General features: G+C 47.5%; 1 protein-coding gene across 12 annotated transcripts in view; it reads right to left on the bottom strand.

The window, feature by feature from the left end:
* Positions 1-26729, bottom strand: part of MOV10L1 (Mov10 like RNA helicase 1) — a 69002-nt gene extending 42273 nt beyond the window's left edge. For 4 of the 12 annotated variants that reach the window (XM_070600350.1, XM_008533105.2, XM_070600352.1 and 1 more), the window contains exons 1-10: positions 26336-26729; positions 24889-25073; positions 20236-20398; positions 14336-14448; positions 13559-13746; positions 10256-10399; positions 9742-9983; positions 9098-9224; positions 7876-8070; positions 4516-4630 (exon numbers count right to left, since the gene is read on the bottom strand). In XM_070600350.1, the coding sequence (XP_070456451.1) occupies positions 4516-4630; positions 7876-8070; positions 9098-9224; positions 9742-9983; positions 10256-10399; positions 13559-13746; positions 14336-14448; positions 20236-20398; positions 24889-25073; positions 26336-26432 (1569 nt within the window). In that variant the 5' untranslated portion in view covers positions 26433-26729. Of the gene's footprint in view, positions 1-4515; positions 4631-7875; positions 8071-9097; positions 9225-9741; positions 9984-10255; positions 10400-13558; positions 13747-14335; positions 14449-20235; positions 20399-24888; positions 25074-26006; positions 26276-26335 lie in introns of those variants that run through there. The other 8 variants (XM_070600361.1, XM_070600359.1, XM_070600357.1 and 5 more) reach the window with 6 other exon arrangements.
* Positions 26730-26745: the final 16 nt, after the last annotated feature.

The following is a 26745-nucleotide window of genomic DNA, read 5'->3' as shown; positions in this document are numbered from 1 at the left end:
GTGATGAGCTGACGGCGCTGTCCTGCGCTGTCCAAGACAGCCACTCTCCACATGGGGCTATTAACAGAAATTAACTCAAATTAACTCAAATTAAAGATTCAGTTCCTCAGTGGCACTAGCCACACTGCAAACACTCAGTAGCTACTTGTGGCCAGTGGCTCCCACACCCGAGAGCACAGATGCAGGACATTTCTATCATGGCAGAAAGTTCTACTGTACAGCGCTGTTAGAAACCCTAGACACACAACACTACACACGCTACAATAGGAGTGTTATCAGCCAAGAAAGAAGATAAATGGAATCACGAAAAAGAGGATAAAGAAAACAATGAACAGGGGCCAGCCCCGTGGCCGAGTGGTTGTGCCCGTGCACTCCACTTTGGTGGCCCAGGGTTTCGCCAGTTTGGATCCTGGGCGCAGACATGGCACTGCTCCTCAGGCCATGCTGAGGCAGCATCCCACATGCCACAACCAGAGGCACTCTCAACTAGAATATACAACTACGTACTGGGGGGCTTTGGGGAGAAGAAGAAGAAGAAGAAGAATGGCAACAGTTGTCAGCTCACGTGCCAATCTCTAGAGAAAAAGAAAAGGAAAACCATGAACAACTAAAGAGCAAACAGCCAGATGGCAGATGTAAATCCAATCACATTAACCATCATACAGAACGTAACTTGTCCAAACACCACAAGTAAAAAGCATTGTCAGATGGATAAAAAAGCCAGACTCAAATAGCTGGTTCCCTTAAGAAGCCCACTTTAAAGACAAAGATACAAGGAGATTACAAGCCAAAGAGTGGGCAGGATGCCCTGTGCAGCAGAGGTCACAGCAAGCCGCAGGAGCTACAGGAACGTCACACAAAGCAGGTTCTCACGCCAAGCACATCGCCAGGACAAAGCGGGACATGCCATGCTGACAAAGGGTGAATCAATCAAGACGACACAATAACCATACATGTTCATGCACTCATTACAGAGCTTCAATGGAAGAAGCAAAGACTGATGGGGCTGCAAAGAGAAACAAATACATACTGATAGTCAGAGAATTCAACTCCCTTCTCAATGATTTAAAGAACAAGCACACAGGAATCAATAAGGGCACAGAAGACTTCAACAACACTACAGACTAACTTGCCCGGACAATTATAGAATAACCTGCCAAATCAAACAGCAGCAGAATGTACATTCTTTCCAAGTGCACAAGGAATACTTACCAAACTAGACCATAGCTTGGACAGTGAAACAAACGGTAAATAAACGCAAAAGGGTTCAGTCATACAAACTATGTTCTCTGATCACAATGGAATTAAAATTAGAAATCAACAGAAAGATTTCTGGAAAAAAATTCCAATATTTGAAAACTAAATAACACATTTTTAAATAATCTATGGGTCAATAAAGAAATCAAAAGGGGGGCTGGCTTGGCAGCATAGTGGTTAAGTTCACATGTTCTGCTTCGGCAGCCCAGGTTCACTGGTTCGGATCCCGGGTGTGGACCTACACACTGCTTGTTGAGCCATGCTGTGGCAGGCGTCCCACATAAAATAGAGGAAGATGGGCACGGATGTTAGCTCAGGGCTAATCTCCTTAAGAAAAATTAAAGAAAAAATAAAATAATAAATCAAAAGGAAAATAGAAGATATTTTGAACTAAATGAAAATAACACAACCAAGTGAAATTTGTGGGATGTAGCTAAACAATTTCTAAGTAAACATCCTCCCCTGAGGAAAACTCCAGACCCAGAAAACCTCACTGGTCAAGACCATCAAAAACCATCAAAAAATTTCTTGGGGCTGGCCCCGTGGCCGAGTGGTTAAGTTGGCGCGCTCCGCTGCAGGCAGCCCAGTGTTTCGTCGGTTTGAATCCTGGGCATGGACATGGCACTGCTCATCAAAACCACGCTGAGGCGGCATCCCACATGCCACAACTAGAAGGACCCACAACTAAGAATATACAACCATGTGCCGGGGGGCTTTGGGGAGAAAAAGGAACAAAATAAAATCTTTAAAAAAAAAATTTCTTAAGGAAGAAATGCCACCAATTTGACAAACTCTTGGGAACACTTCCCAAACCATTCTATGAGGTCAGCACTGTGCTGATACCACCCTCGACAAAGAAAACTACAGACCAATGTCCCTCATAAACACAGATGCAAAAATCCAAACAAAATCTTGGCAAATCAAATCCAACTCCGTGTGTGTGTGCATGTTTGTATATACATGTCTACAAAACACACATATGTATGAGTGACAGTAGCATGACCACTTACTTTATCATAGGAATGGAAGGTTGGTTTAACATCTGAAAATCAATCAATGGCATTCGCCACATTAACAGACTAAGGGAAAAAAAAAACCACACGATCTTCTCACTAGACGCAGAAAGCATTTGAAACTCACTGAAGATCAGCCATCTGAAGCAGCCACGTCAGTGCACTGAGCACACTCCCAGTGCTGCGCAACCCCTGGCCCAGCAAGCGCTTTCCCCTCCCTCCTTCCTGCAGACCCTGGCAACCACCACCTGCACTCAGTCTCTATGGACAGATCGACTCTGTACATTTCAAGTGAATGGAATCCCACAATAGGTGACTGTGCATCCATCTACTCTCATTCAGCATCAACAGATGAGCTGAGAAACAAACTGAGATATATTCACAGAATGACTACGCAGCAACAAAGTCATTATCTTCATTGTGGTGACGTATGCAGGTGTCAAAACTGTGATCAAAGTGTGCACCTTAAACTTAGGCAGTTCACTGTACGCCAACTACACCTCACTCCAGCTGAGGAAAGCTCTGCACCATGTGTCGAGCACGCTTCATGGCCAGCTCCCAGGATTAAATAAATCAGAAAGGTGGAAGTACTTTGGAACCTTAAACCACATACACTTTTTATGATTACTGCCATCAACATTATTGCTGAATAGGAACATGCTTTATTCTGGTAACTTCCACCCTCATGAAGAAGGTCTTTTCTGAGCATGCAGGCCTGTGTCAAAGGAAAGCTGTGGATGCACAGACTTACATGATGTTCACAGAAGCAGTATCTGCACTAGCAGCAATTACTTGGCCTTAGAGTTCTTCCCTAACTTATTTTTAAGGCTGGTTTGCTGCCATGGGCTTAGTTCAGGTCCTAAAATCATTACAACTGTTGCACTGACTTCCTAACAGGTTTCCCTGCTTTCATTTTGCAGCCCCCGGCCCCATCCATCCTCCACACCCTAGTCCTTCCAACAACTAGGTCATGCAGAGCTGCCCAGACCTGCCTCTGTGCCTTGGCATGTCACTCCACAGTAAGCAGTGTCTTCCCCCTCCTCAAGAACGTCAGTAAGTCCCCTTGGGGAGGGGCTATCTCCTGCCTGTGCCTACCGCACAATGCAGCATCGAGGAGGCTTCTACCACCCACCCTACCAAGGGGCCCAGAGTTCGGGAGACAGGAAGGGCTCCATCATTCCCACAGCTGGGTGTGCTTCTCCGGCTCAAGGATAACCACTCCACAGTGCAAGACCCTCCCCCACCAGCTTCTTCCCAAACCTTCTCTCCTCTCGTTGAAACTCCACTCTCTCCTCTCTACAGGCTCATGCCCTCAGTCCATAAACAGGCGTGAGACTGTTCATCCTCAACAAAAGCTCTGGTGAACCCACATCTCCTTCCAGCCACTGTCCCCTCTCTTCCCTCCTCCTCACTGGACACTGCAGAGGCTCAGGCCCCCACTTTGCTCATCTGCTCCTCAGCCAAAGGACTCTGAAACCCTTCGGAAAACGCCCTCCTGGAGACGGGGCAGCGCTCTCCCCTCTAACTGCCAAATGCAACAGCCTTTTCTCCTCCCTAGACTTCGCTCAGATGGGCACACAAGTGTGTGCTGTCCTCCCTCAGCCTCTCTCAGCGCCACCCTGTCCTTATCCCTTGTGCCTCCTCCCTGCCAGTGGTCCCACCCCTCTCCTGGCTTCAGCCGCCACCTGGAAGAGCGGGCAGACTCAGACAAGGATTCCTCCAAGGAGTCACTCGAATGGATGTGCCTCACAAAGGCGGCACCCGAGTGAGGCCTGGCAACCTTGCCTTGCTCCCAACTACTAGTCTGTGCAGCTAGAGGTCTTTTCCACAGATGTCCTGTCTCTTCTCAGTTCCTCCTCTCAGAGAAAGTTTCTATCTATTTTTAGTTGCTGAGTGTTTTAACATGAGTGGAAAGCCATTAAGAAGCTTGGCTGCCAGGTCTAGCGGAGAGAGGCTGGGCTGGTGGCAGAGGGTATCCCACCCCATTTTGCCCCCCAGCCCCCAAGAGCCCAGTGTATGACTCAGTAAGGCTGTGAGGATGTCACCTCCTGGGGCATTATTCACCCTTAATTTACAAAGGAATACAGCAATGGTCCCTTTCTCTGTTGTCCTGAAATTCCCAGCTACCTGTGGTAAAGATAAACCAGTATGAGGTCTGAGCCTGAGAAGAGTTCACACTGATTATGTCAGAAAACAACTCAAGGGTGGTGAAGAGTCAGCGTTTCACACCAGACACCTTGCCTACCTCTGCGAGCAACGGCTGAAAGGTCAGTATGTCGATATTTTGTTCTACACATTTTTTAAGTCTATCTGGTATTGGATAGTGTGGAAGGAAACTTGGAAGTTGTCGTCTTGAGTTCCTTAAAAAAGAATTTCACAAGTTAAAAACAATTCTTAATCACCCTGGCATTTCATACTTAGACATCCTGTCCTGGTTTAGAAGACAGTTCATTCAATCACCGAAAATAACTGATATATGAACTCTTGGCCCAAGTCAGTAGTTTGCAAGTTTTTATTTTAGCTTTCAGATCCTTTGTCCAAACAAGCTCCCACTGGGTCCTCTCATCTCCACTGAGGGGGAGAGCAGAGCTGCTTTGCCTACAAGAGGAGAATGGGTCCCCATTGCCCAGGAACCTCTTGGAACCAATGAGTTTGAAAACAACTGTTTTTAAGCTTCCAAATAGTGAAACTCTTACTTACTACTATATTTTTAATAAGGACACGAATATTAGAAACTATACCCTATTACTGCAGAAGAGCATGCCTGGTAAAGGCTGCTCTGTCTGGGCCCCGCCTGCCTGTTTTTCAGCCTGTAATTCCTCTGAGGAAATTCAGTTCCACCCTTGAGCTCCTGCCTTTCCCTAGAAAGGGCTGTTAGTAGGAATGATGAAAATTCTGCTACCAGAATTTGGACTTGCTGTGGGAAGGTCCAAAACAGCAACAAAATTGACAGGAAAGGAAAAAGTTGGAAGAAGAGAATCTAGGAAAGGGCAGAGGTGTTAAAGTGTCAGAGAGTGAGGTCGTTTGTACTCTTCAGCTTGAGTCTGTCCCCTCACTGCAGAGGAGAGAGGCGCCTGGTACTGCTACTCTCACTCCCTCCCTCCTCACTCTTGCTCTCAGCCTGCATTTGAGTGGAGAGGGAAGTCTTCCCCAGTCTCCTTGCTCCACCAGGTCACCTGACGTGGGGGCTTTTTTAGCTCAGCTTAGAATAGGAGGGCTGATTAGAGAGGAGCTCTGTGACAGAAATGCCCCAGGAAATCCCAGGGCCACCACCAGAAGCACCAGGTAAGCCCATCCTCCCCACTGAGAAACAGGGCTATCTTCTCCCTGCAGGCCTGCAGCAAGGGCTGGATGAGAGCACAGGTGTGGGGCATGTGTGGGAAGCAGGGGCTGGATGAGAGCATAGGTGTGGGGGGTGCATGGGAAACAGGGGCTGGATGAGAGCATAGGTGTGGGGCATGTGCGGGAAGCAGGGGCTGGATGAGAGCACAGGTGTGGGGCGTGCATGGGAAGCAGGGGCTGGATGAGAGCATAGGTGTGGGGCATGTGTGGGAAGCAGGGGCTGGATGAGAGCACAGGTGTGGGGCGTGCATGGGAAGCAGGGGCTGGATGAGAGCATAGGTGTGGGGCATGTGTGGGAAGCAGGGGCTGGATGAGAGCATAGGGGTGGGGCGTGTGTGGGAAGCAGGGGCTGGATGAGAGCATAGGTGTGGGGCGTGTGTGGGAAGCAGGGGCTGGATGAGAGCATAGGTGTGGGGCGTGTGTGGGAAGCAGGGGCATGCCATAAGTGACAGCAAAGTACTAATTACTAATAGGAACACTACACATGTGTTCAGGTAGCGGGCCTAACAGTCCATCTTAGTCCCATGTGGCCTCAAAAGGCAGGGCGAGTCAGCAGGTGTCTGCTCACAGCTTAGGAGGGCTGGAAACTCAGCTGAGAAGGTCCTGGCACAAAGAGGGTCCTCAGCAGGTTGGCTAAGTGAACACATGAACACACTGTTCTGGGAGAGGAGCAAAGACAGAGCAGGATGTGTAGGATGTATGGAAGCCCCGCTGGACACGTGGGGGGCAGGCAGGTGTAGACCCTGGGTTCCAAGGGTACCCGAGCCAAGCAGGACAGGCACTTAGGGTCACTAACTTGATGACAGGAAGCAAATGTCTCTTGTTTTAGAGACACCCCTGTACAGTGACAATGTATTAATATTCAAAGGGAAATAGCTGACCAGGAGATTAAAGTACTTGTGGTTTTTGGTCTATGTTGCTCCTCAAGTTAAGCCAAATTATATCTAGAAAGTTACTCAGTATACCATTAAAAGACAACTGGAGGTTATTAAAAGCTCTTGTAATTAAAACCCAGCCATCTGGGACTCTCCACTCCCTGTAGGCCACAGTAACTTCTAGCTCCTGTGTTTTAGGTTCCATCCCCAGAGCACACCCCTTTACATGACCAACAACTGTTGCTACCTACCACTATTGATTGCTCTGTGCCAGAAACTGCACATTTTACATCCCTTACCTTGTTTAATCCTCATAACCCCACGAGGGAGGGACTATCACTTTATAAATGAGACTAAGGCTCAGAAAGGTTAAGAAGCTGGACCAAGGTCACATAGCTTCCTGGTGGCAGTGCTGGGAGTCAAACAAAGGTCTGACTCCAGAGGTCAACAGCCACACGACACTCCTCTCTGCTAACAGATCTTTTTCCTTCAGCCTGAAAATTCACAGAAGTCTATAATACTTTATCTTAAACTGTTACTGGCAAGATGTGATTTGAAATTCAGGATTTTCCAATATTGGAAAAGCAGTACCTATCACCCCAGTGGGGTCTGGGCAGCACCTGAGCTAAACCCATCAGTGACTGCAGTGGAGGGGCGAGCATTCACATCACACAGGATAAGGTCATGAAATACCCTCACATTCCTATAGGTCTGATTTTTTTGGCACCAAACTTAGAAAACAAAATCTGCTTTTCACAGCTTTTTGGTTTCATAACTATAGATGAGAAAACGTGGACTTTCAGCACTTTCTTGAAACTACATCCAACTAAAGTCTGAGTGGTCCCCAAGTCCCTCACTCACATGTCACTAGCAGATTACATGTTTTTTTTCTTAATTTCATTCTTCAAAGGTGTCATATCTTCAAATGGGCTTCAAGTAGCCAAGCAACAAGACCATGGTCAGTCACATCTCACTGACCCTATGCTGACCAGTGCCTCTGGGTGCCCATGTGAGACATGAGATGTCTCTGGAGACAGCTGGGCTGTGGGGAACAGGAGAGGTGGCAGGAGCTGGCATGGGTCAAACTGTACCTGCTCTGAGAAAGTCACCCTAGAGGAGCCAGGGTGGAGCGGGGGCCTGGGGGCATCACAAGGCCCTGTCCTCACAGTGCTGACCGCCATCCCCGGGCCCTCCTCAGAGGAATGTAAGAGTTGCGTGAAAACATACCCCTTGCCTCAAGTACAGTGATGGCAGGAGGCTTGCAAGCCAGCTGCACCCCCTTTATCCTGGGCTGTCCACCTCTCTGTAACAAGAAGGTAGCTATACTCGTCTCTCACACGGCCAGCATGCACTCCAGGTCACGTTCCTGTCTTTTCTGCTCATAGTACCTTTTCTGTGTGGTTACCACCACTGTAGTTTTGGCGGAAGCTAATGCTTGGGAACTTTTAGACTTTTTCCATGAAAATGGTTCTCGGACAGCTATCAGTGACTCCTCTCCACTTACAACATTCACTTCAAGGACTCGCCCGATTATGAAATTAGAGAAGCAAAGCAGAAGGAGCTCCTTGCAGCGGCCAGAATTCCTTGAAAAAACAAAACACGACTTAGTTTTAGTCATAAATAAGACAGGGAGATTCAACATAATTTCCCCTTGAACACATAAGGAAAGTCAGAGTTATCCATCACAGTCATCCCTAGTTTTTAATAATTCTTTTTACAGAACAAAAGAGACTTTCTAAAACAAGCAATGTAATGTTTTCCCTGAGACAAAATCAAGCCCCTGAAATACTCTTTTCTGTAATTCTCAAACTTAGGAATAAGAAAAATATTTTCAATGTTCTCAGGTTTCAATGATAATTGTATAACATGACCAGAAACACAGCGTCTGGCTCTGCTCCCTGCCCTATCCCCTGCTGCTGCCGTCATCGAGGTCACCCTGTGTTCACCACGCCTCTTCACTTATTTCACTACAGTGCTACACCACAGGCCGCTCACTGCAGGGCTGCGGTTTGCTTAAATGTCACCTATGGTTTGATGCTGGTGGGCTTAGAGTGAGGTGGTGATTTAATCAGTCATTTTGAAAAGAAGATTTAGAATTAGCAAGTGTAAGATGACTGATGACAAAGGGAAGGAAGCCAAAATGCCCAGCTGACAGCTGACCAGCGGGCAAGGCTGGGGAGTTCTGGACACAGGGAAGGAGGTGGGAAGAGAAGGACCTATGAGGGTTCACGTGGCTAGCTGGAGGCAGGAAGCTGTGAGATGGAGGCTTTAACACCCGGCAGGCATGCAGGGCCCGTATCTGGGCCAGCTCCCCTGGTGGAGGTGGAGGGAGCACTGTGGGGGTATATGGAGGAGCAGCCGAGAGGCTTAGGGCAGGACAGCTCCAAGGCGGGGCAAGGGCAGACTGTTAGGATTAGCGTGGCCGTCAGCTCAGGTGGGTAAATCACTCAAGCCTTTTCTCCACCAATCCTTTTTCTTGATTTTGTCCCAGCAAAGCAGTTACGAATGCTTTTTTAACACCCAACTCAGCAGTACCATACATGAGGCCTAAAAAGACAGACGTACAAATGCCCCCAAAGGACACTCACTCCAAACCTTCCAGTCACCTACTTTGCGTCACATACAATCACAACCAGGGTTCTGCCACCTGGAGGGATGAGTCCACCAGCTTCTGTCACCTGCTTCCTTGATATACTCTTTTCTTCTTCTCCATTCTCTCCTTTACAGGCACAGTTATCTGATAGATGAAATTTAGATCCAAAATTAGACCAGATGGCAAAATGTTTTTGATAGTGGTGGTATGCAAGCGCAAAACAATACTCAGACACACACAAGTAAGCACACCAAGACAATGGCCAAAGCATGAGGCAGTGCACGAAGCAGTGAGAACAGGAAAGGGTGAGAACCAAGGGTCTGAGTCACTGGGAGAAGAGTCATGACGCCTCGACCGCACCTGGGACACCCCTTGGTAGCCTTTCCAGATTTAGAAATACTCACCAAAACGGCACATCTAAAGCACTTCTGGGTATCTGTGAAGCTATTTTTGTCCCTGTCCCCAGCCCCGAAACATCAGAGAAGGGTCTAGAGCCAAAGAGCTCATGGTGAAAACTGCCAAAGAGGCTGGAGTATTCCGGCCACTCCGCCCCTGCCCAGGACCCCTCAAGCAGCAGCTGTGCCATCACCCAGACCCAACTGGGCTCACAGGCCACGAGGCCCCGGCCATCAGGTCAAAGCCGGTAGCGGCTGACACCTACCTGGGGAGACTTCTCTGCTGTTCACCAGACTGTTCTCCGTCTGATAGGTTTTGTTTTTTCTGTAGCTATCTAATGAGTTAACATTTTCATCCGAAAAATTCTTCTCCTTCTCAGGAACAGAAACAATAGACGCCACGGGGCAAGTTTGGTCTTTATCCAGCATTTGAAATCTGAATTGTTTTGCTTTATCCCAGCCAGCCAGTTTGCAGCTGACTAAGTTTTGAGGAACATCTCCTTTATTCCTGGAAAAAGAGAATTAGCCATGAACACAGACAGGATTTCTAAAGCTAAAATATTCAGTTACCAGAAAACATAGAATTAAATCTAACTAGTGAATTGGCAATTGCAAATACCTGTATGAATATAAGTACAAAAGGATACTTCAGGGTAAAAAATTTTGAAAAGATTTTTATAAAGGAAAAAATAAATGAGCAAAGTAACGTTGGTTCTACAGAAATTCTTAAATCACAGTTGAAACCACATTAACGTAATTTTATTTAAGTGGTGAACTTACTCTATCCAGATCACCATATTTTTGCTTCCTCCTTCTTTTAGAGTTCCAAAATTTGTCATCCTTGTGACTTCAATATCACCTTTGTTTTTCAATAAAAGGGCTCCACAGGACTCAGCGGCAGCCTCTTCGCCAGCAGGGGAGTCTCTGGAGAAAACACCCATAGAACGCGTCACTGCGGCAGGCCTGCATCCTAAAGTACCGCCTCTCAGCTGCCACTCTGCTTCCAGATGCCACCAACCACAGGACAAGCTGCTACGCAAGGGGTAAAAAGTCAACCCCAGAGAGGTGACCACGAAACTACACAGAGCTTCTATAACACCGAGGGTTTCAGAGAAGGACAGCAAATCATCTGGAAGAAGAGAATGACAAATCCAGTACAACCTGGAGAAGAGGAAGCAACAGAGAGGTGACATCTCAAAAGGAGTCCCTGATTCTGAGAACACAACATGGACCCAACTCCACCAGCAGGGTGGTCCAGAGATGATGGGGGAGGGACCTCCCCTCCTTGGTCACCAGGGGAGGGGAGTGTTCAGTCTCCTTTCAAGGCACCTCCCAGGCTGCTGGGAGGGGAGGTAAGCTTTCATTCGGAAAAAGTTTTGTTGCTTCTAAGTATGTGAAAACAATTAAATGAGTTCAACTCTTTAGAAAATGAGATTTTACCCTCTCCTCAGAAGGGACCCATTTACGTCCCTTTATTCTACTGACATGGCTGTGAAGGACAGGCCTCATTCTCCTCACGCTCACCCACGGTGCTCTTTCCAGAGGTATATCTGGTGTCACTCCCTCCCCTGAGGCAGCCTGCAGCCCCTTCACGTTTCTGGTCCCTGTCTACAAACTCAGTGACATTCTCAACCAGGCTGGAGGCCAGCTCCTGCTCCTTCCACACTCGCCTCCCCTCCCACCTCCCATTCTCTTCCTTTCTCTCCTCCTCCACATGGGCCCATCCGACTGCCACCACGCCCTGATGCCTCTCAGAGCCCTCTCAATCCTGCCTTTGCCCTCACCCCAGAGCCGGGGGGGCTGTGAGAGCAGCACTGGAAGCAGAGTTTCAGTTCCTGCAGACAGCCAACAACAGCTGCTAAGGGATGGGTTGAGGAATCTGAAAAAACGGGGAGTCAACCGGTCCCGAGAATGGAGAAGAGAATGGGGAAGACGCTGGAGGCCTGGGTCTGGGAGAGCAGCTCTGCTCCGCGCATATCACTGGAACCGTCTTTCAGGCACTTGAACAGGCAGCCAGAGAGAGGGTCTGAGTGGAGGGCAGTGTCCCCCACACAGGGGGCTAAAGCCGTGGAGTCTGGCCCAGCTGCCGAGGAAACTGACACAGATAGAGGTGACTCCCCTGTGCTGACTCCAGAAGCCTCACTCGAGGGTCAGGATGCCTAGGTGGGGACGAAGCACACAAACGGAGGGCAGAAACGTGGGTCTTCTTTGTCCAAGGCTATACTCCTGTGGCTATAACAGCGCATGGCACACAAATGGCACTCACTGGGCATCTGCTGGAAGGACGGATGGGATGGAACATTCATCTCCATTACAAACTGAGGAAACAGGAACTGACTGCTCACTGGCTGCAAGCTCCCCTGGAAATTCCCTTCATCTACTCACCCCTAAACCCTCACTCTGACTAGCAGATTATGAGAGAATTCGGTGGTCACAGGAGTTGGGGCTGGCTCACCGTCAGTGTCCAACAACAAAGGTGTGAAGACTTCCCTTGCTACGTGAGGCAGACAAAGGACAAGGCTCAGGGAGGGTGCCTGGCTCAGGGGCATCCCTCCCCCAGGATAAGCAGCATTTCCCCACTGGACTGGCTGCCCCGACTCACATGTGCACAGGGGTCTGAGTCCACTGCAGCCCAGGGGCCACCTGAGGAGGCTCCCCACCAACAGACCACTCACAGCCAGGGAGCCTACTGGCTATGCCCCCACCCACTCCATTCAACAAGACACTGGTCCACACCACAGTGAGCCACCACTCCACTGGAAAACATCATAAACTAGTAAGTCACAGAGTATGTTGAAAGGTAAGTGCTGGAAAAAACAGAACAGACTGGGCAACAAGGACCCAGAATTGGGGCAAATTCTGTCATTCAATGACCACACTGGCCCTGAAACCTAAGATGGCAACTACTTTCTTTGTGATGTCAGTTAGGGGCCAGTATGGCCACCGTCCCAAAACCCTCCATGCCTGCAATCAGGAGCCCAGCTAACTGCAGGGTCTTTTTCAAGGCCTTCTGGCCTGAAGGAAAAGTCAGGGAGTGTTTCCTGAAAGTGGGCCAAAGTGACTCCAACCCTAATGTGGGACAGGGACTCCGGCTTTGGCCCCAGGGCTTCAGGTTGCTGGCCCCCAGTAAGACCACAGGCCTGGCAGGAACCCGAGAGCCCTACTCAGACACAGGCAGGTATAGATGCTGGGCCCATGCAATGGGGCTGAAACCAGAACTTCAGTGCCTCCTGGGCCTTCTCGGGTCGGGGGAAGACGTGGGCAGCATGTCTAACTTCACTGTCCCACAGATAGGCCTGAGTCATTCCCCAAAGGGAAGCAGAGCCCAAGAGGCAGAGCTCTCCTCATCCTTTCCCCCAAGCTCCACCCCCTACACACTTGCCCAGCCTGGAGCTGGGCAGCCTGTCTCCTTGAACCTTGGCTGCTTGGCGTAAAGCAGGGGTACTCCCTGCTGTCTGCTACTGACAGAACTGCACACACCCCACCCACGGTTCACAGACACCGAGCCAGAGCCAGGTGCTCACTAGGCAGCAGCAAACAGACACCAACCGCTCCCACACAGAGCTCCATTCCAGTGAGGAGAGGAGGCGTCAACAGAGTCATTAAGGGACCGTATGGAGAGCTCGGAGGAGACCAGCTCTAAGGAGGAAAAGCAGGCAGGGTTGCGGTTTCCACTGAGAGCTCAGGGAAGGCCTATCATGCTACATAAACATGCGTGGGGAGGTGGGGGGGAAGGGATCACTGAGGCTCAGAAGGAAGAACAGATACAGAAAACTCAAGAATTTTAAGAACCTACCATGTCCAAAGTATTCTAAAAAACGCCAGTATGTGAAAGAAGAACAAAAGACAAAAATCCACCAAAATATTAAAAATCACCAATATAAAATTAAGGATTAGGAAGGAACCTTTAAGCTGACTTTCAATCAATCAGAAAGACCCCTCAAAACCCTCCAAAAGATGCTCTCTTTTTAACCACCCAGCTCAGGATTTGGACAGTATTATTTTGGCTTATTAAAGTAACTCTCAAAATACACTTAAATCACGCCTTTCCCTTGCCAGACAAGAAAGCTGTGTCCTCATTACCGCCTTTTCACTGGAGTCATGCAGAGGGCTCTCCAGACATAGCACGACTGGCTGCTCTCCACCACCACAGCACTGACCACGTCGTATCTTCGAGGGATATATCCTTCTGGAAGGTTCAGAGAGTCCAAGGTGAAAAAGATACTGTCGTCTATCACACCATTCCTTCCACAGAGGCTGGAAATGCAGACCTGCAAGCAGAGCAAGGGGAACTGCGGCAACATGCACTGCACGAGGGGCCCGCCTACCTCTGCAAGTCAGCTGGACCTGGAGGGCCACCACAAGTGCCTGCTGAGCTGTTTGGCAAAACCTCACTCGGCCCCACCACAGACAGTTAAAGCTGAATCTAGGGGGAGTGGGGACCCTGCTGTCAGAGGAGAAGCAATGCCCTGAAGATTATGCTACGTGTAGGGTCTGAAACAAGGCTGAGACAGCGACAATGGGCAGAGTGAGAGGGTGTGGGGTGGCGGGTGGTCACTTCCCTACTTCTTCAACTCAGTACAGTGCATGCCCCTAACTCCACCCCACGCAAACTCAGTTCCACTTCCTGAACCGTGCCAGCTTTTACAAGCAAGCTCAAACCTTACATCTCACTCCACTCATTCCCAACAATACAACATTTACAACTTCATTATGTGAGGACACCAGGCTGGTCTCTAGTGATCTCCTTATGGAAAGACAGCATTCTCAGTAAGAGGATAGGCTCCTCTTTGGCCGAGACTGAACCTAATGCACCAAGAGAATACAGGAACCCAGGAACGTATGATGGTCATCACCTACCCTGTCCACACGCTTGTACCTCAGTGGCTTCACTGAGATGGCCTCGCTGCTCCACGTGCCTGGCCGTATCCAATACTCAGCCTCCACCCAGTCTCCCTTGCAGGGCTGGAAACCTCCAAGGCGAGGGAAACCACGTGTGTTATTTGGTAATGTTGTAACATCAAAGTGTACAATTTACTCTGAAGTTAGGATACACTCAAAGCGTTCCTGTTCTATCTGAGACACATGTGAACAGTTAAGAAAAGCTGCTCTCTGTTCCTGTTAGAAAACAGTTTATCAACCTTAATCCTCTTCTAAGGTACCCTAGTTGAATGGAGCAGTACGTGTTACAGACCAACCTTCCTTCTTCAGCCTTATGGGGCAAGGGCAGGGAACCTGCAGCCACGGTGGTCATGTAGCTGGTTTGCCAAGTTTCAGGATCCCATCTGGTTTCAAATGTTCCCCATATTTTTCATTAAAATAAACAAACGAAGCATTATTAACCATATTACTCTGACAAAATAAGCTGAATGGCAGAACCCTCTCTTACACCTCCAGCTTCCAGGAGGTGTGGGTGCACGTAGACAGTGTCACTAACATGTGAGCACTTCTCTCTCTGCCAACTCTTTCCAGACACAGTGTGAGTTCCTCTCCCTGTCAAGAACACGCAGGGTGCTCGGTGACACAGGGAAGTGCTCTCACACCTGAGGGCTGGGCAGCTTAGGTGGGGGAGCACTCAGTGCCCCTGCCAGCCCCTTGGCGTGCCAGGTAGCTGTGCTGTCGCCTGTGCTGCTGTAGGATGCAACGTGCTGCCAGGCCTCCACTGGTCAGGAAATTGTTGGTTCAGTAACATGAAGCAGCTGAGCTGTCCTGACACAAGACGGGGAGAGAGTAACCTGAACGGGTTTGCTATGGTGCATGGTATAAAGCTACACCTACTTATAACCTTTTTGTTATTTTGCAATCAACACTTTTGGCAACAATAAGCTCAAAAAATAAAAGTGCATAATTGCATACTGAGTTTGGTTCTCAAGAAAACTGATGATGGACACATAGCCCAAACATCTGCTGACGTCTACTATCCAACACAGGGGCCGTAGTGACACCACTGGCAGTATGAAACCAGAAGAGACAAACCTGCTCAAGCATCAGCTTCAGGTGAGCTGGCATTTTAAGAGGACAGTGCCCAGAAACACGATTTAACAAGCCATAGAAAGACATTTATATGTAGTTTTGTAAACTAGGACTTCACTTATCAAATTGTTTAGCGTAATTTTCCTAATTTTTTATTCCAAATTTTCCTAGACTCAGATGAAAAGTGAAGTAGCTATTAATATGTTAGTTGTATAAATATATTAACAGCTATTAATATGTTAGTTGTATAAACAGTTAAAGAGAAAAACAGTAAAGCAAATTCAAAGAAGAGTTTGAGTTTTTTCCTATCAGAATCATGGAATCAAAGTAAAGATTTTAGAAGATTATTCTGTTGAAGGAGAAATACCTGACATTATTGTGAAAGATTCCGTAAATTCAGTTTAAAAACTCACACTAGAGATAAAAATTATCTTTACAATGATAACATGAATACAAGTTCTGATGGAATAAAGCACCATAATAAAAACAAGATCCCAACACACTGAGAGGCCTGCGGGGCAGGAGCGTCCTTGGAGGGGTGGCAGTGCACACATCCTATTGCCTCCAGCCGCTGACATCTGACCAGCTGGAACACAAGCTGCAGCAGAGTCTGGAGCATTTACAGATACGTAAAGGAACCAAAGTAGAAAACAAACAAAACCTGTGGGGCCTGGCAGCCCTCGTTCTCTCTGCTGCCCCCACCTCTGAATTTACAAACGTTTGAACCTTTGAAGAAGCACTTTGTAAAACAACCCTACGATGGAGCCCCTTTCCATTTTTCTCAAGTCAGATCCCTAAATTTTGGTTACACTTTGTTCAAAATCAGTTGGAAATCTTTAATCAAAGTAGTCAATCTGGAACCCCAAATCTCTAGCTTCCAAGCCTTTGTGAATTACAGTTATTAAAAGTACAGCTTGTAAACAGAAAGACAGTGACGCTGACCTCCACAAAAGCAATGCAAGAAATGAAGCATGAGACCCCGGGAGCCCACGTGGCGTACATAGTTTAATGCTGAAATGCTGTGACTGGATTTGATACTAGTCTGACTTGTGTGAAGTCTTTCAGTGAAGCCCTTATCTTTAATTGGATAAACTGTTATTTTGTAATGGAATGAATAAAACTGACAAGGCCTACAAATTTACAGCATCCAAATTTGTTGTAAATTTAAAAAAAAAATCACAGACAATTTACTTGACAAGTTTCAGTTTATAAACATATTCGAATACTTCTGTACTCATATCGGCAAAAAAAACAGCACCTATGAAAACATTTAGGCTGAAAAGGTTATACACTTCAATAGAAAAAACCTAGACTTGTGAATAGCTTACATTTAGCAGAATTTGCTCTGAGCTTATTAACATTTTCTCAATTAAAAATAGTATAGCCTACAGAGAGAGCCAACCAAAGGTGTCTACAATTTAAAATTCATCAACCATAAGATGCAGCTTTGAAGAAGATTCCTGCCCATTGTTTGGAAAAACGAAATGAAGATCATTTTGAAAAATATATCTTCTTCAGAATAATACCAGGAATGTGGTATTAGGGATGCTAAAATTAAAGTATGTCAATATGCACTGAGAATATAATGACCAAATAATCACCATTAAATTGTTTTAATATCATTTAATGTACCCAGATATTATTTTTTTTTCTAGAAAGAATTTTAGTTTTGCAAATAGCTTCTGAATACTACTACTTCAAATGTCCACCAACATGAGAAAATCAATCTGTTGGTCTGTATGTATTTCAAAAATGACAATTTTAATAATGTTAACACCCCTCTTCACTTCTCAACTGTGCACCAGTTTGGACACTAAGTTATCTGGTCACCTTGGCTCTGGCTGTGGGAGAGGAACACCGCCACCGCCACCGTCAAGGCACACGGCTGGGACACTGAGCCCAGCCTTGCTCCCCGCCCTCTCACCAATCTGCTGGTGCCTTCCGTGCGATAATCCCAGACAGAAGCCAGAGGGCATGGCCAGTCCATACAGGGCAGGTCTGGGGGCAGAGTGGGGTGGACCCTGATCTGGAAAGGCAGCGGAGACTATCCAGTTCTCCAGGATACAGGGCTCTGACCGCAGGACGGGTGTTGGAGGCCTATGACACAACCCAGGGAGGACAAAGCAGGTGTTGGGCAGAGGCTTTCAGAGTAACAATCTGAGGACCTCGGGGATGCTGGCAGAGTCTGGAGCATTTACAGATATGTAAAGGAACAAAAGGAACAGGCCCCTGGAGGGGGTGCACTGGTCACTAAAAAGGCATCCCGGCACAGGGCAGGCCCCTGGACAGACTGTGGCGCTGGGTTCTGGCCCAAGTTGGAGGTCTCAGGAAGAATCCATGGGACTTCCTCTTCATCTCAGAAGTGGGTGCATAGACCAGTTTAATTTGAAAATAAAGAAATAACGCGACTGTGACTCAGGCTGGGAGTGTAGGCCACACTGGATACGCAGGACATACGGGTGCTAAGAGCTGTTCAGTGCTTACCTTGCAAATAAAGAGGAAAGAAGCAGGACTACTGCACACTCAGACTTTAGACCCCACTCGTTAGACCAGTGTTCCTAACCAGGGCCACTCTGTCCCATAAGGGGCCATGTGACAGTGTCCGTAGACTTTCTAGGTTGTCACAACCGGGGGGTGGCTGCTCGCACCTAGTGGGTAGAGGCCAGAGATGGTGCTAAACATCCTACAATTCACAGGGCAGCCCCTACAACAGACAGCGACCCAGCCTCAAATGTCACAGTGCTGAGCACAGGAACACCCACCTAAGGTTGAACATCCAATTCCATTTAGCTGCCTTGGCCAAGATGGTTAAGGGTTCATTGTACATTCATGTGTAAAACAGCTTGAGTCCAGCTTCTGATGTTAAGAAGTCCCACGAGTGTTACTTGTGGGCCTAGATCTCAAATATCTCGTTCACAAAACTGGGCTGATGGCCACCACCGCCTCCGATGTCCAAGACCAAGGGGACCTGGTGATCCCGAGATCCCACCTCCCACCTTCACACTCTTCAGTATTCACAGGCACATGCTTCTCCCCAGCGACACCGCTTCTTCAAACAGCTCTCGCTCACCTCCTGTGCTGCAAGTACATTGTTCACTTCTGGCACCTAATCAAATCAGAACCTCACCAAGGTGACCTGGGAGGTTGGGTTTAGGGCAGAACCTGTGCTTCACCCGGATCCTCCCCCTAGAGCCCTCAGCCTGCTCTGCACTTAGAGAAGCTGAGCTGCGCCCCATCCTAAAGGAATGTCTGTCCACTCCCCCATCCCACCACACCTTGTGAGGTTTCTGCAGAGCAGAGGACACTTGTGTGTGCCTCCCCTTCCTCCCAAGACAGCGAGTTCTACAGAACAGTGCCTGGCCCGAAGTGAGGCACTCTAACATCTGTTGAATGAGTATAGAGAAGGAAACAGTATATTCTGACTCTCCCTCAAGTAAATTAAAAATTTAGCTTAATTCTTCCTTTCTAACCCTCCCATCAGAGGTTAGCAGGCAGCCTGCAGCCTGTGTTTGTAGATATGTAGTCTAATGGGGACTCAGCCATGCCCTTTCGCTCAGGCACCCTCTATGGCTGCCTCACTCTACCCTGTCCCAGACACCACGTGGCCCACAAGCTTTGCTATCTGGCCCTTTTCAGAAGAAGTCTGCTGATCTTGGTTTTAGATTTCCATTTTAACTCTTTTCACACTGTATTTTCTCTCTCAAGAATGCTCTTTCTGCTCTCATGGTCATGTTCTGTGATAGTACTAACAGCAGCTGTTCTGACATTGCTGTGCATGACTCTCAGCTGAGAGGACCTGACTGTGCTAGGAAATCCCTCCACCTGCACTTCAGGCACCAGTCCTCAGGGGAACTTTCTCTTCTCTCCCTCCCAGCAATATCCACAGCAGAACTGTGTCCCAGTGTGGGAGTGACTGCCTGTTGGCATGGTTACAGGGACCCAGGGGTTGCTTTTGGAGCTGAGCAATTGCAGGATCAAGTTTTTCAGAGTTGAAAGTTTCTCTGACAGAAGAGAGATTTTAAAATCACAGAGAGCCACCTATCAATGTTATTTTGGAGATTCCCAAGGTTGGCAATCAAGGTCAAAGCCCCAGTTTTCATCACCAAGAAAAGCAGAACAGCAAGGTGCTTGGTGGACTGGGCTAATTGCCTTCCTGTACCTGGGCTGCTTGGTCGCCAAGGTGGCAGACAGTTCCTGCTTCTAGTCCTCTCTCAACATGTGGCCCAGCAGGCTGTGCGGCTAGAATTCAGCTCAGAAAGCAACTCCCTAGGCAGCTTTTCCAATTCCTTCCTGACTACAAAGCATGTACAGGTCTGTTTCTCTGGGGAGGAAGAGCAAGGTCTCACATCCTGGTCTCTCACTGCCTCGCTCCCTACCCATCACTGTAGACTGCAAGCACACAATAAACAGGTATGGACCAAAAACCAATAAATGGCACTGACAACTTCTTTAGCCATAAAAACAAAATCTTACATCAACTGGAAACAAATTTAATTAAATGGCTGTATACTTTTGGAAAGATACAAGGTTAACCCCAAGTCCTATTTTAAAGCATTTGAAGTACTTTAAGAACAATACCTCTGTATACCTGCACATTCGCCCAACACTACAGAGCCTCTACTTTGGAGCCAGCACCTGGAGAAGACGTTCTGGCCCCAATGCCTTCTCAATAAGCATGCCCAAATCTGACCTTGAATGGTGCATGCGACCATCTCAGACCTACTCATACAAAATGAAAAACACACAGAACCTAAACTAAATGTGAAATAGAAACCTGTCTAGCTTACCTTCACAAACGTTCTCCAGAGAGAAGTATGTGGTCTGACTGATGTAGCCAGCCCCTTCCATCAAGGAAGTCACGCAGCCAATCAGCACTCGGGGACTGGAGCCTGCCGGCCCTTGGCTGAGGTTTCTGCTGTCATCTTCCCATTTATCAGAGACAGCTTCCACCTGCAAGACAGAAAGACCGCTGTTTGAACCAGAAGAGGACAAGAAAAGCAAACTACACGTCAGTATCCCTTATGAATAGAGATGTAAAAATCCTCAACAAAATTCTAGCAAACTGAGTTCAGCAGCATATTAAAAGGATTATACACCATGACCAAGAGGGGTTTATCTCAGAATGCAAAGGTGGTTCAACATACGAAAATCAATCACTATAACACACCACACTGGTAGAAGGAAGGAAAAAACACATGACCATCTCAATTGACACAGAAATTGCGTCTGACAAAACTCAACACCCTTTCATGACAGCAGTGCTCAATAAACTAGGACTAGAAGGGAACCTCCTCACCATGACAAAGGCCATGTATGAAAGACCCACAGCTGACATCACAGTGTGAAAGACAAAGCTTCTCCCCTAAGACCAGTAACAAGGTAAAGATGCCTGCTTTCACCACTTCTTTCAAAATAGTACTGGAAATCCCAGCCAGAGCAATTAGGCAAGAAAAGGAAATAAAAGGCAACCAAACTGGAAAGGAAGTAGAATGACCTCTGTCTGCAGATGGCACGATCTTATATGTACAAACCACTAAATAGTCCACAAAAAACTGCTACAGCTAATAAAGGAGTTCAAGTTGCAACATACAAATCAACATGCAAATATCAGTTGTATTTTTATACATTTGCAATGAACAACCCAAAAAGGAAATTCTGAAAACAATTCCACTTACCATAGCATCAAAAAGAATGAACTACTTAGGAATAAATTTAACCAACGAAGTAGAAGGCTTGTACACTGAAACCTACAAAATGTGGCTGAAAGAAGTTAAAGAAGACCCAAATAAATGGAAAGACATCTCTGTTCACGACCTGGAATACTTAATACTGTTAAGATATCAATACTGCCCAAAGTGATTTAAAGATTCAACGCAATCTCTATCAAAACTCCAGTGATGTTTTGGAAAAATTATACTTCTTGATTTCAAAACTTACTACAAAGCTCCAGTAATCAATAGTGTGGGACTGGCATAGAGACAGACACAAGACCAATGGGACAGAATAGAGAGCCCAGAAACAAACCCTCATACATATGGTCAATTGATTTTCAACAAAGGTGCCATGATCATTCAATGGGGACAGGGTTTTCCCCATTGTGCAACCTTCTCAAAAAATGGTGGTGGGAAAACTGGATGTCAACATGAAAAAGAATGAAGTCAAACACTTACCAACACCATATTCAAAAAATTAACTCAAAATGGATCAAAGAATTAAATTTAAGAACTAAAACTATAAAACTCTTAGAAAAAACCACAGGTGAAAATCTTCATGATCTTAGTCAATGATTTTTTAAGTATAACATTAAAAGCACAGGTAATAAAAAAAAAAGGATAGACTGGACTTTATCAAAATTTAAAACTTCTGTGCATCAAAGGATAGTACCAAGAAAAAAAAAAAGGCAATCCACAGAATGCAAGGAAAATATCTGTAAATCATATATCTGAAAAGGGATTACTATCCAGAATATATAAAGAACTCCTACAGCTCAACAGAAAAATAAATCACCCAATTAAAAAATGAGCAAAGGACTTGAACAGACATTTCTCCAGAGAATATATATGAACGACCAATAAACACATGAAAAGATGCTCAACTTCGTTAATTATTAGGGAAATGCAAATCAAAACCACAATAAGACATCACTTCACATCCACTAGGATGGCTACTGTCAATAAAATGGAAAACAACTCATGTTGTGGGGATACAGAGAAATTGGAATCCTTGTGCATTGCTGGTGAGAATGTAAAATGGTGTAGCCACCATGGAAAAATCTCGCAGCTCCTCAAAAAGCTCAACACAGAATTACCACACGACCCTCCAATTCCACTCCAAAGTATATACCCAAAAGAACTGGAAACAGGGACTCAAAAAGATACTTGTTTAGGACAGCATTATTCACAACAGCCAAAAGGTAGAAACAACTTAAGTGTCCATCCACAAATAAGTGGAGAAACAAAATGTGGTAAATACATATAACAGAATATTATTCAGCCATAAAAAGGAATGAAGTTCTGATTCATGTTACTTGGATGAACCTTGAAAATATTATGCTAAGTCCAATAAGCAAGACATGAAAGGACAAATACTGTGTAATTCCATTTATATGAGGCACCTAGAGTAGTCCAATCCACAGGGACAGAAAGTAGGACAGTGAGTTACTGTTTAACATGCATAGAGCTTGTACTTAGGATGATGAAAAAGTTTTGAAAATAGATAGTGGTGATGGATGCACAATAATGTGAATGTAGTTAATGCCAGTGAATTGTACACACAAAAATGGTTTAAATGCTAAATTTCATGTTATGCATATTTTACCACAATAAAAATAAATAAATAAAAAATAAGCAAAGAAATCCAGAGGGCAGTGTAAGCGAGCCAAGTGTATCTCTCTCATGATGGAAGTCAGTAAATGCCATCTAATCTACGCACCTCAAGCAGCGAGTGGGCATACTGCTCAAGAGATTCAAGCATCTACCAGAAGAGCTAAAAGCAGAAACCAAGGAATGCATGAGGCCTGAGGAATGCAGGTGCAGGGGGGAGTGTGGAGAGAGCCTACCTTTCATTCTGCAGCATTCCAGGCCACAGCAATCTAATAGGACTTTCCGCGACAACATAAATATTTTATCTTTGTGCTGCCAAGTTTGGTAGCCACTAGCTACATTTAGTATTTGACATGTGGTTAGTGAAACTGAGGAATTAATTTTAAGCCTTATTTACTTTAAATAAATTTAAATAGCCACACATGCTGGTAGCTACAATACTGAACAATGCAATTCTAGAATTTGGTTTTTATTTGTATCATTTTTAAAATTTGACAAAGATGATATTATGCATTAAGACGATATTACTAACTGTCATAGTAATAAAGTACATCTCGACCATTTAAAAAGTAGTTGAGCTCAATAAGTTTGCAAGCTACCAAATTACATAACAAAAATCAACAGTTTTCTTATATAAAAAGAAAAATATTCATTTGAAAATACAAAGTAAATTTATGTTGATAACGGAACAAAAACATTAAAATTCTTGGAAATAAATTTAGCAAGAAATTTGCAGAATAGAAATGAAAACTATTGCACTGTGGAAAGAACACAAACGAAGGCTTAAATAACGGACAGACAGAATTTGTGGTTGGAGGAAACTTGCTATGATCCACACGTCACTTAGCCTAAATGCATCTACAGACTCAGTGCCATCCAAAGCGAGTCTGAGCTGGGGAGAGAAACAACAGAATGACTCTAAGTTTCATCCAGAAGGAGCAGAGAGCCTGGAGAATTCCATCAACAAGAAGAGTGGGAGGAAAACGTGCCTACCACCACCGACACAACTGTGCCACCAAGGCCCACATACAGGTATCAGGACCCACGGGGTCCAGACGGGTCCCATGCCCGTGGGGTTCCGGACCTTCCCATCAGTAGAAAGAAAGAGGATTTTTCAGCAGGACGACTGGCTAGCTCCTGGAAAGAAATGTCTGCTTCCTTCTTTGAGTCTGTATACCAAATAAATTCCAGGCAGATTAACGACTTAAATCTCAATAAGCAATTTTCAGAGGAAAACCTGAGTGCATATTTGTAATAACAAGTAGAATAAAACCTCTCCAAGGATTCTTATGGAACCCAAAAGCCACATGGAAAAGACAGACACATTTAACCACATAAAATAAAACTTCATAAAAAAAAGTCAAAAGATAATCTTGGGGAAATATCTGTAACACTTCCAAATAATAACGTTCCTTAAAAAGCTGTAATTTCTCCAACAGAGAAAGCTTAATTTTAAAAATTGAACCAAAACAACAAAAAATGAAGGAAACAAAAATAATTCATAGAAGAAATGTGAAAAATTAATCTACTTTAAGGCTTACGTGCAAATTAAAATTATGACATCACTTTTCACTTATTAGACTGAAAAGATTTCAAAGATTGATAATAGCCATGTCCTTGCCAACACTGGGTAACAGGCAGTCTCATCCTGCTCCTAGGAGTATGAACCAGTACAATACTGCTGGAGAATAATTTGATGATAACCATTAAAATGTTAATGTGCATACACTTTGACTAATAATTCTACTTTCAAGAATTTATAAATAAGAGAGTCCAGTAATTGTTAATTGGATCAAAAAGGGTCCAATAATAATCATTTTTAACTATTTTTTTAAAGATTAGAAGAACAGATACAGAAATGACAACCGTGTTCTTTTCCATGGCATAAAATTACAGGCAAGCTTTACTTCATGAATTATAAATTTCTATGTTGTTTGAATGGTTTACAAGGACCACCACAGATGTTTTAAACCAGGAACCTTTAAAAGAACAAAAGTACCCCTGTGGAGGAACATTCCACTCTCTCTCCCCAGGTTATCCTTGAGAGATTAACTAAATAGGACCACAGCAGTGGGATGCCCGAGGTGAAGAGACTTCCCAAACGAGTTCGGGCCTTACCCTGATGGCTTTCAGTCCATTCGACACGTGATTTTCTTCCACAACTGCAATAACTTCCTGTCCAACATTCAGAAGCACGTTGCTAGTCACAGCCTCACTGGAGAAGTAGATCAGATCATCGATCATCCCATAATCGCTGCAGTACCTTGTGACAACGCCCTGGACGGTTTTCAACTTGCTGTCACCTGGTGGGTAAACAAAGGCGATACTGACCACTAAAGCAAGCCCACGCCACAACTAAGCCCCACCAGAGAGAAGTCGACCACAGGAGCAGCCACGCGGCTAGGAGCCCTGCGGGCTGGAGAACCCGCAGGGGAGTGGAGCGCTCAGGAGGCAGGGCTTGTGAGGCAGACCGCCCAGGCTCCCGTAAGGCGCAGCGGTGGTGGGCTCGGTGGGGGGCCCTCTGACTCCAAAGCCAGACTGCCTGGTGTGAATTCCAGCTCCTGGACTGCCGCGGGTGTAACCCTGAGCCAGGTCCCAACCCCTGCGCCTGTTCTCGTCTGTGAAACGGGGACGTTACAGCCCGAGGAGGGAGCTGTCCCAGGGCTCCGGGACGGAACACGCGCCCTCGCAGACCGGCGCGGCGTTCCACACTGTCCTCTCTCATCTTCGACGCACGGCAGCGCTGTCAGCAAGTTCCGCGTCATCTCCCCAGACGAGGCACTGGAGCAGATTCCGGGCGGGGCACAGGGCGCGTCCTCAGCCCTCCGCGACGCTCCGCGCTCCCGGCCGGGACCCCTGCTCCAGCCAGATTCTCTGGGCGCTCTCCGCACCTCGTCCGCTGCGGGAAACGGGGCTGCCAGGTCCCGGCGCAGCCCGGAGCGCACTCCGCGCGGCTGGAGCTCGGGCCGTGCTTTACACGGGACAGGGGAAGGGACGCGCTCCCTACAAAGTGGGCTACGCGGGCATCGCCGCCTGCGCACACGGACGGCCCTCCACGGGGAGCCCCGCTGCCCACGCCCCGGCTTCCCGCGCGGAGCTCCCCTCTTCTGAGGCGACGGTCAGGGCTGCGGCCCACGCTCGCGCGACAGGGGAATCGGGGAAGGCGACCGCGTGGCCGGAAAGCACGGACCGCGGAGCGCGGCCGCAGACGTGCCGGGACGGAGGGCGCGCTCCACCTGGCTCGAGGGGCCGTCGGAGCCGGAGGGCTGCGCTTCTCCCGTCGCCCAAGTCCCCACTGCGTCCGCGGCCGAGGCAGACGAGAGCGCCGCGCGCAGACGCCCCCACCCGCAGCCAGCCCGCGCGGACAGGGAGGCCCAGCGGCCGCGGGGGTCGCAGGGCCGCGGCTCCCGTCTGGGGCCGGAGACCAAGCCCACGACGGCGCCGGCGCCTGCCCCGCCTCCACGGACGGCCCGGCCGTCCCGCCCCCCGGCCTCCCGGCAGCACGGCCCCAGCTCCCCGCAAGTCCCGCAGCAGCGCGCGGGGACCCGCCCGCCCCACGAGGCACCTTCCGCGAGGTCGGGCCCCGGCGGCCCCGCCTCCTCCCTCGGGCCGTCCGCCTTCCTCCAAAAGAAGGCCACCAAGTTGGCCGCGAGGCGCAGCATGGCGGCCGCCGCGTACTAAGCACCGCCGCGCCGCTCCCGCCGCCCTCGGCCAATGGGTCGTCGCGCCCCCGCCTGCGCCCGCGCGCCGTCGAGCCCGGCCAATGGGGTTGCTGCGCCCCGTCGATCTCGGCCAATGAGGTCGCCGCGCCCGCGCCTGCGCCCGTGCTTGCTCCCCGTCAGCTCAGCCAATGGGTCGTCGCGGTCGTCGCGTCCGCGCCCGGTGGAAGTCGCCAGGGACCGTTAGCAGTCAGTGGTTGGCAGTTGGCGACCGTTAGCGCACCAGCAAGCGAGGCAAAGTCATGCCTGGCGCGCG

Source organism: Equus przewalskii, chromosome 29, assembly GCF_037783145.1.
Source record: "Equus przewalskii isolate Varuska chromosome 29, EquPr2, whole genome shotgun sequence".
NCBI classification, from domain to species: domain Eukaryota; kingdom Metazoa; phylum Chordata; class Mammalia; order Perissodactyla; family Equidae; genus Equus; species Equus przewalskii.
Note: the sequence above shows the minus strand (reverse complement) of the source record. Positions and strands in the feature narration are given on the sequence as shown.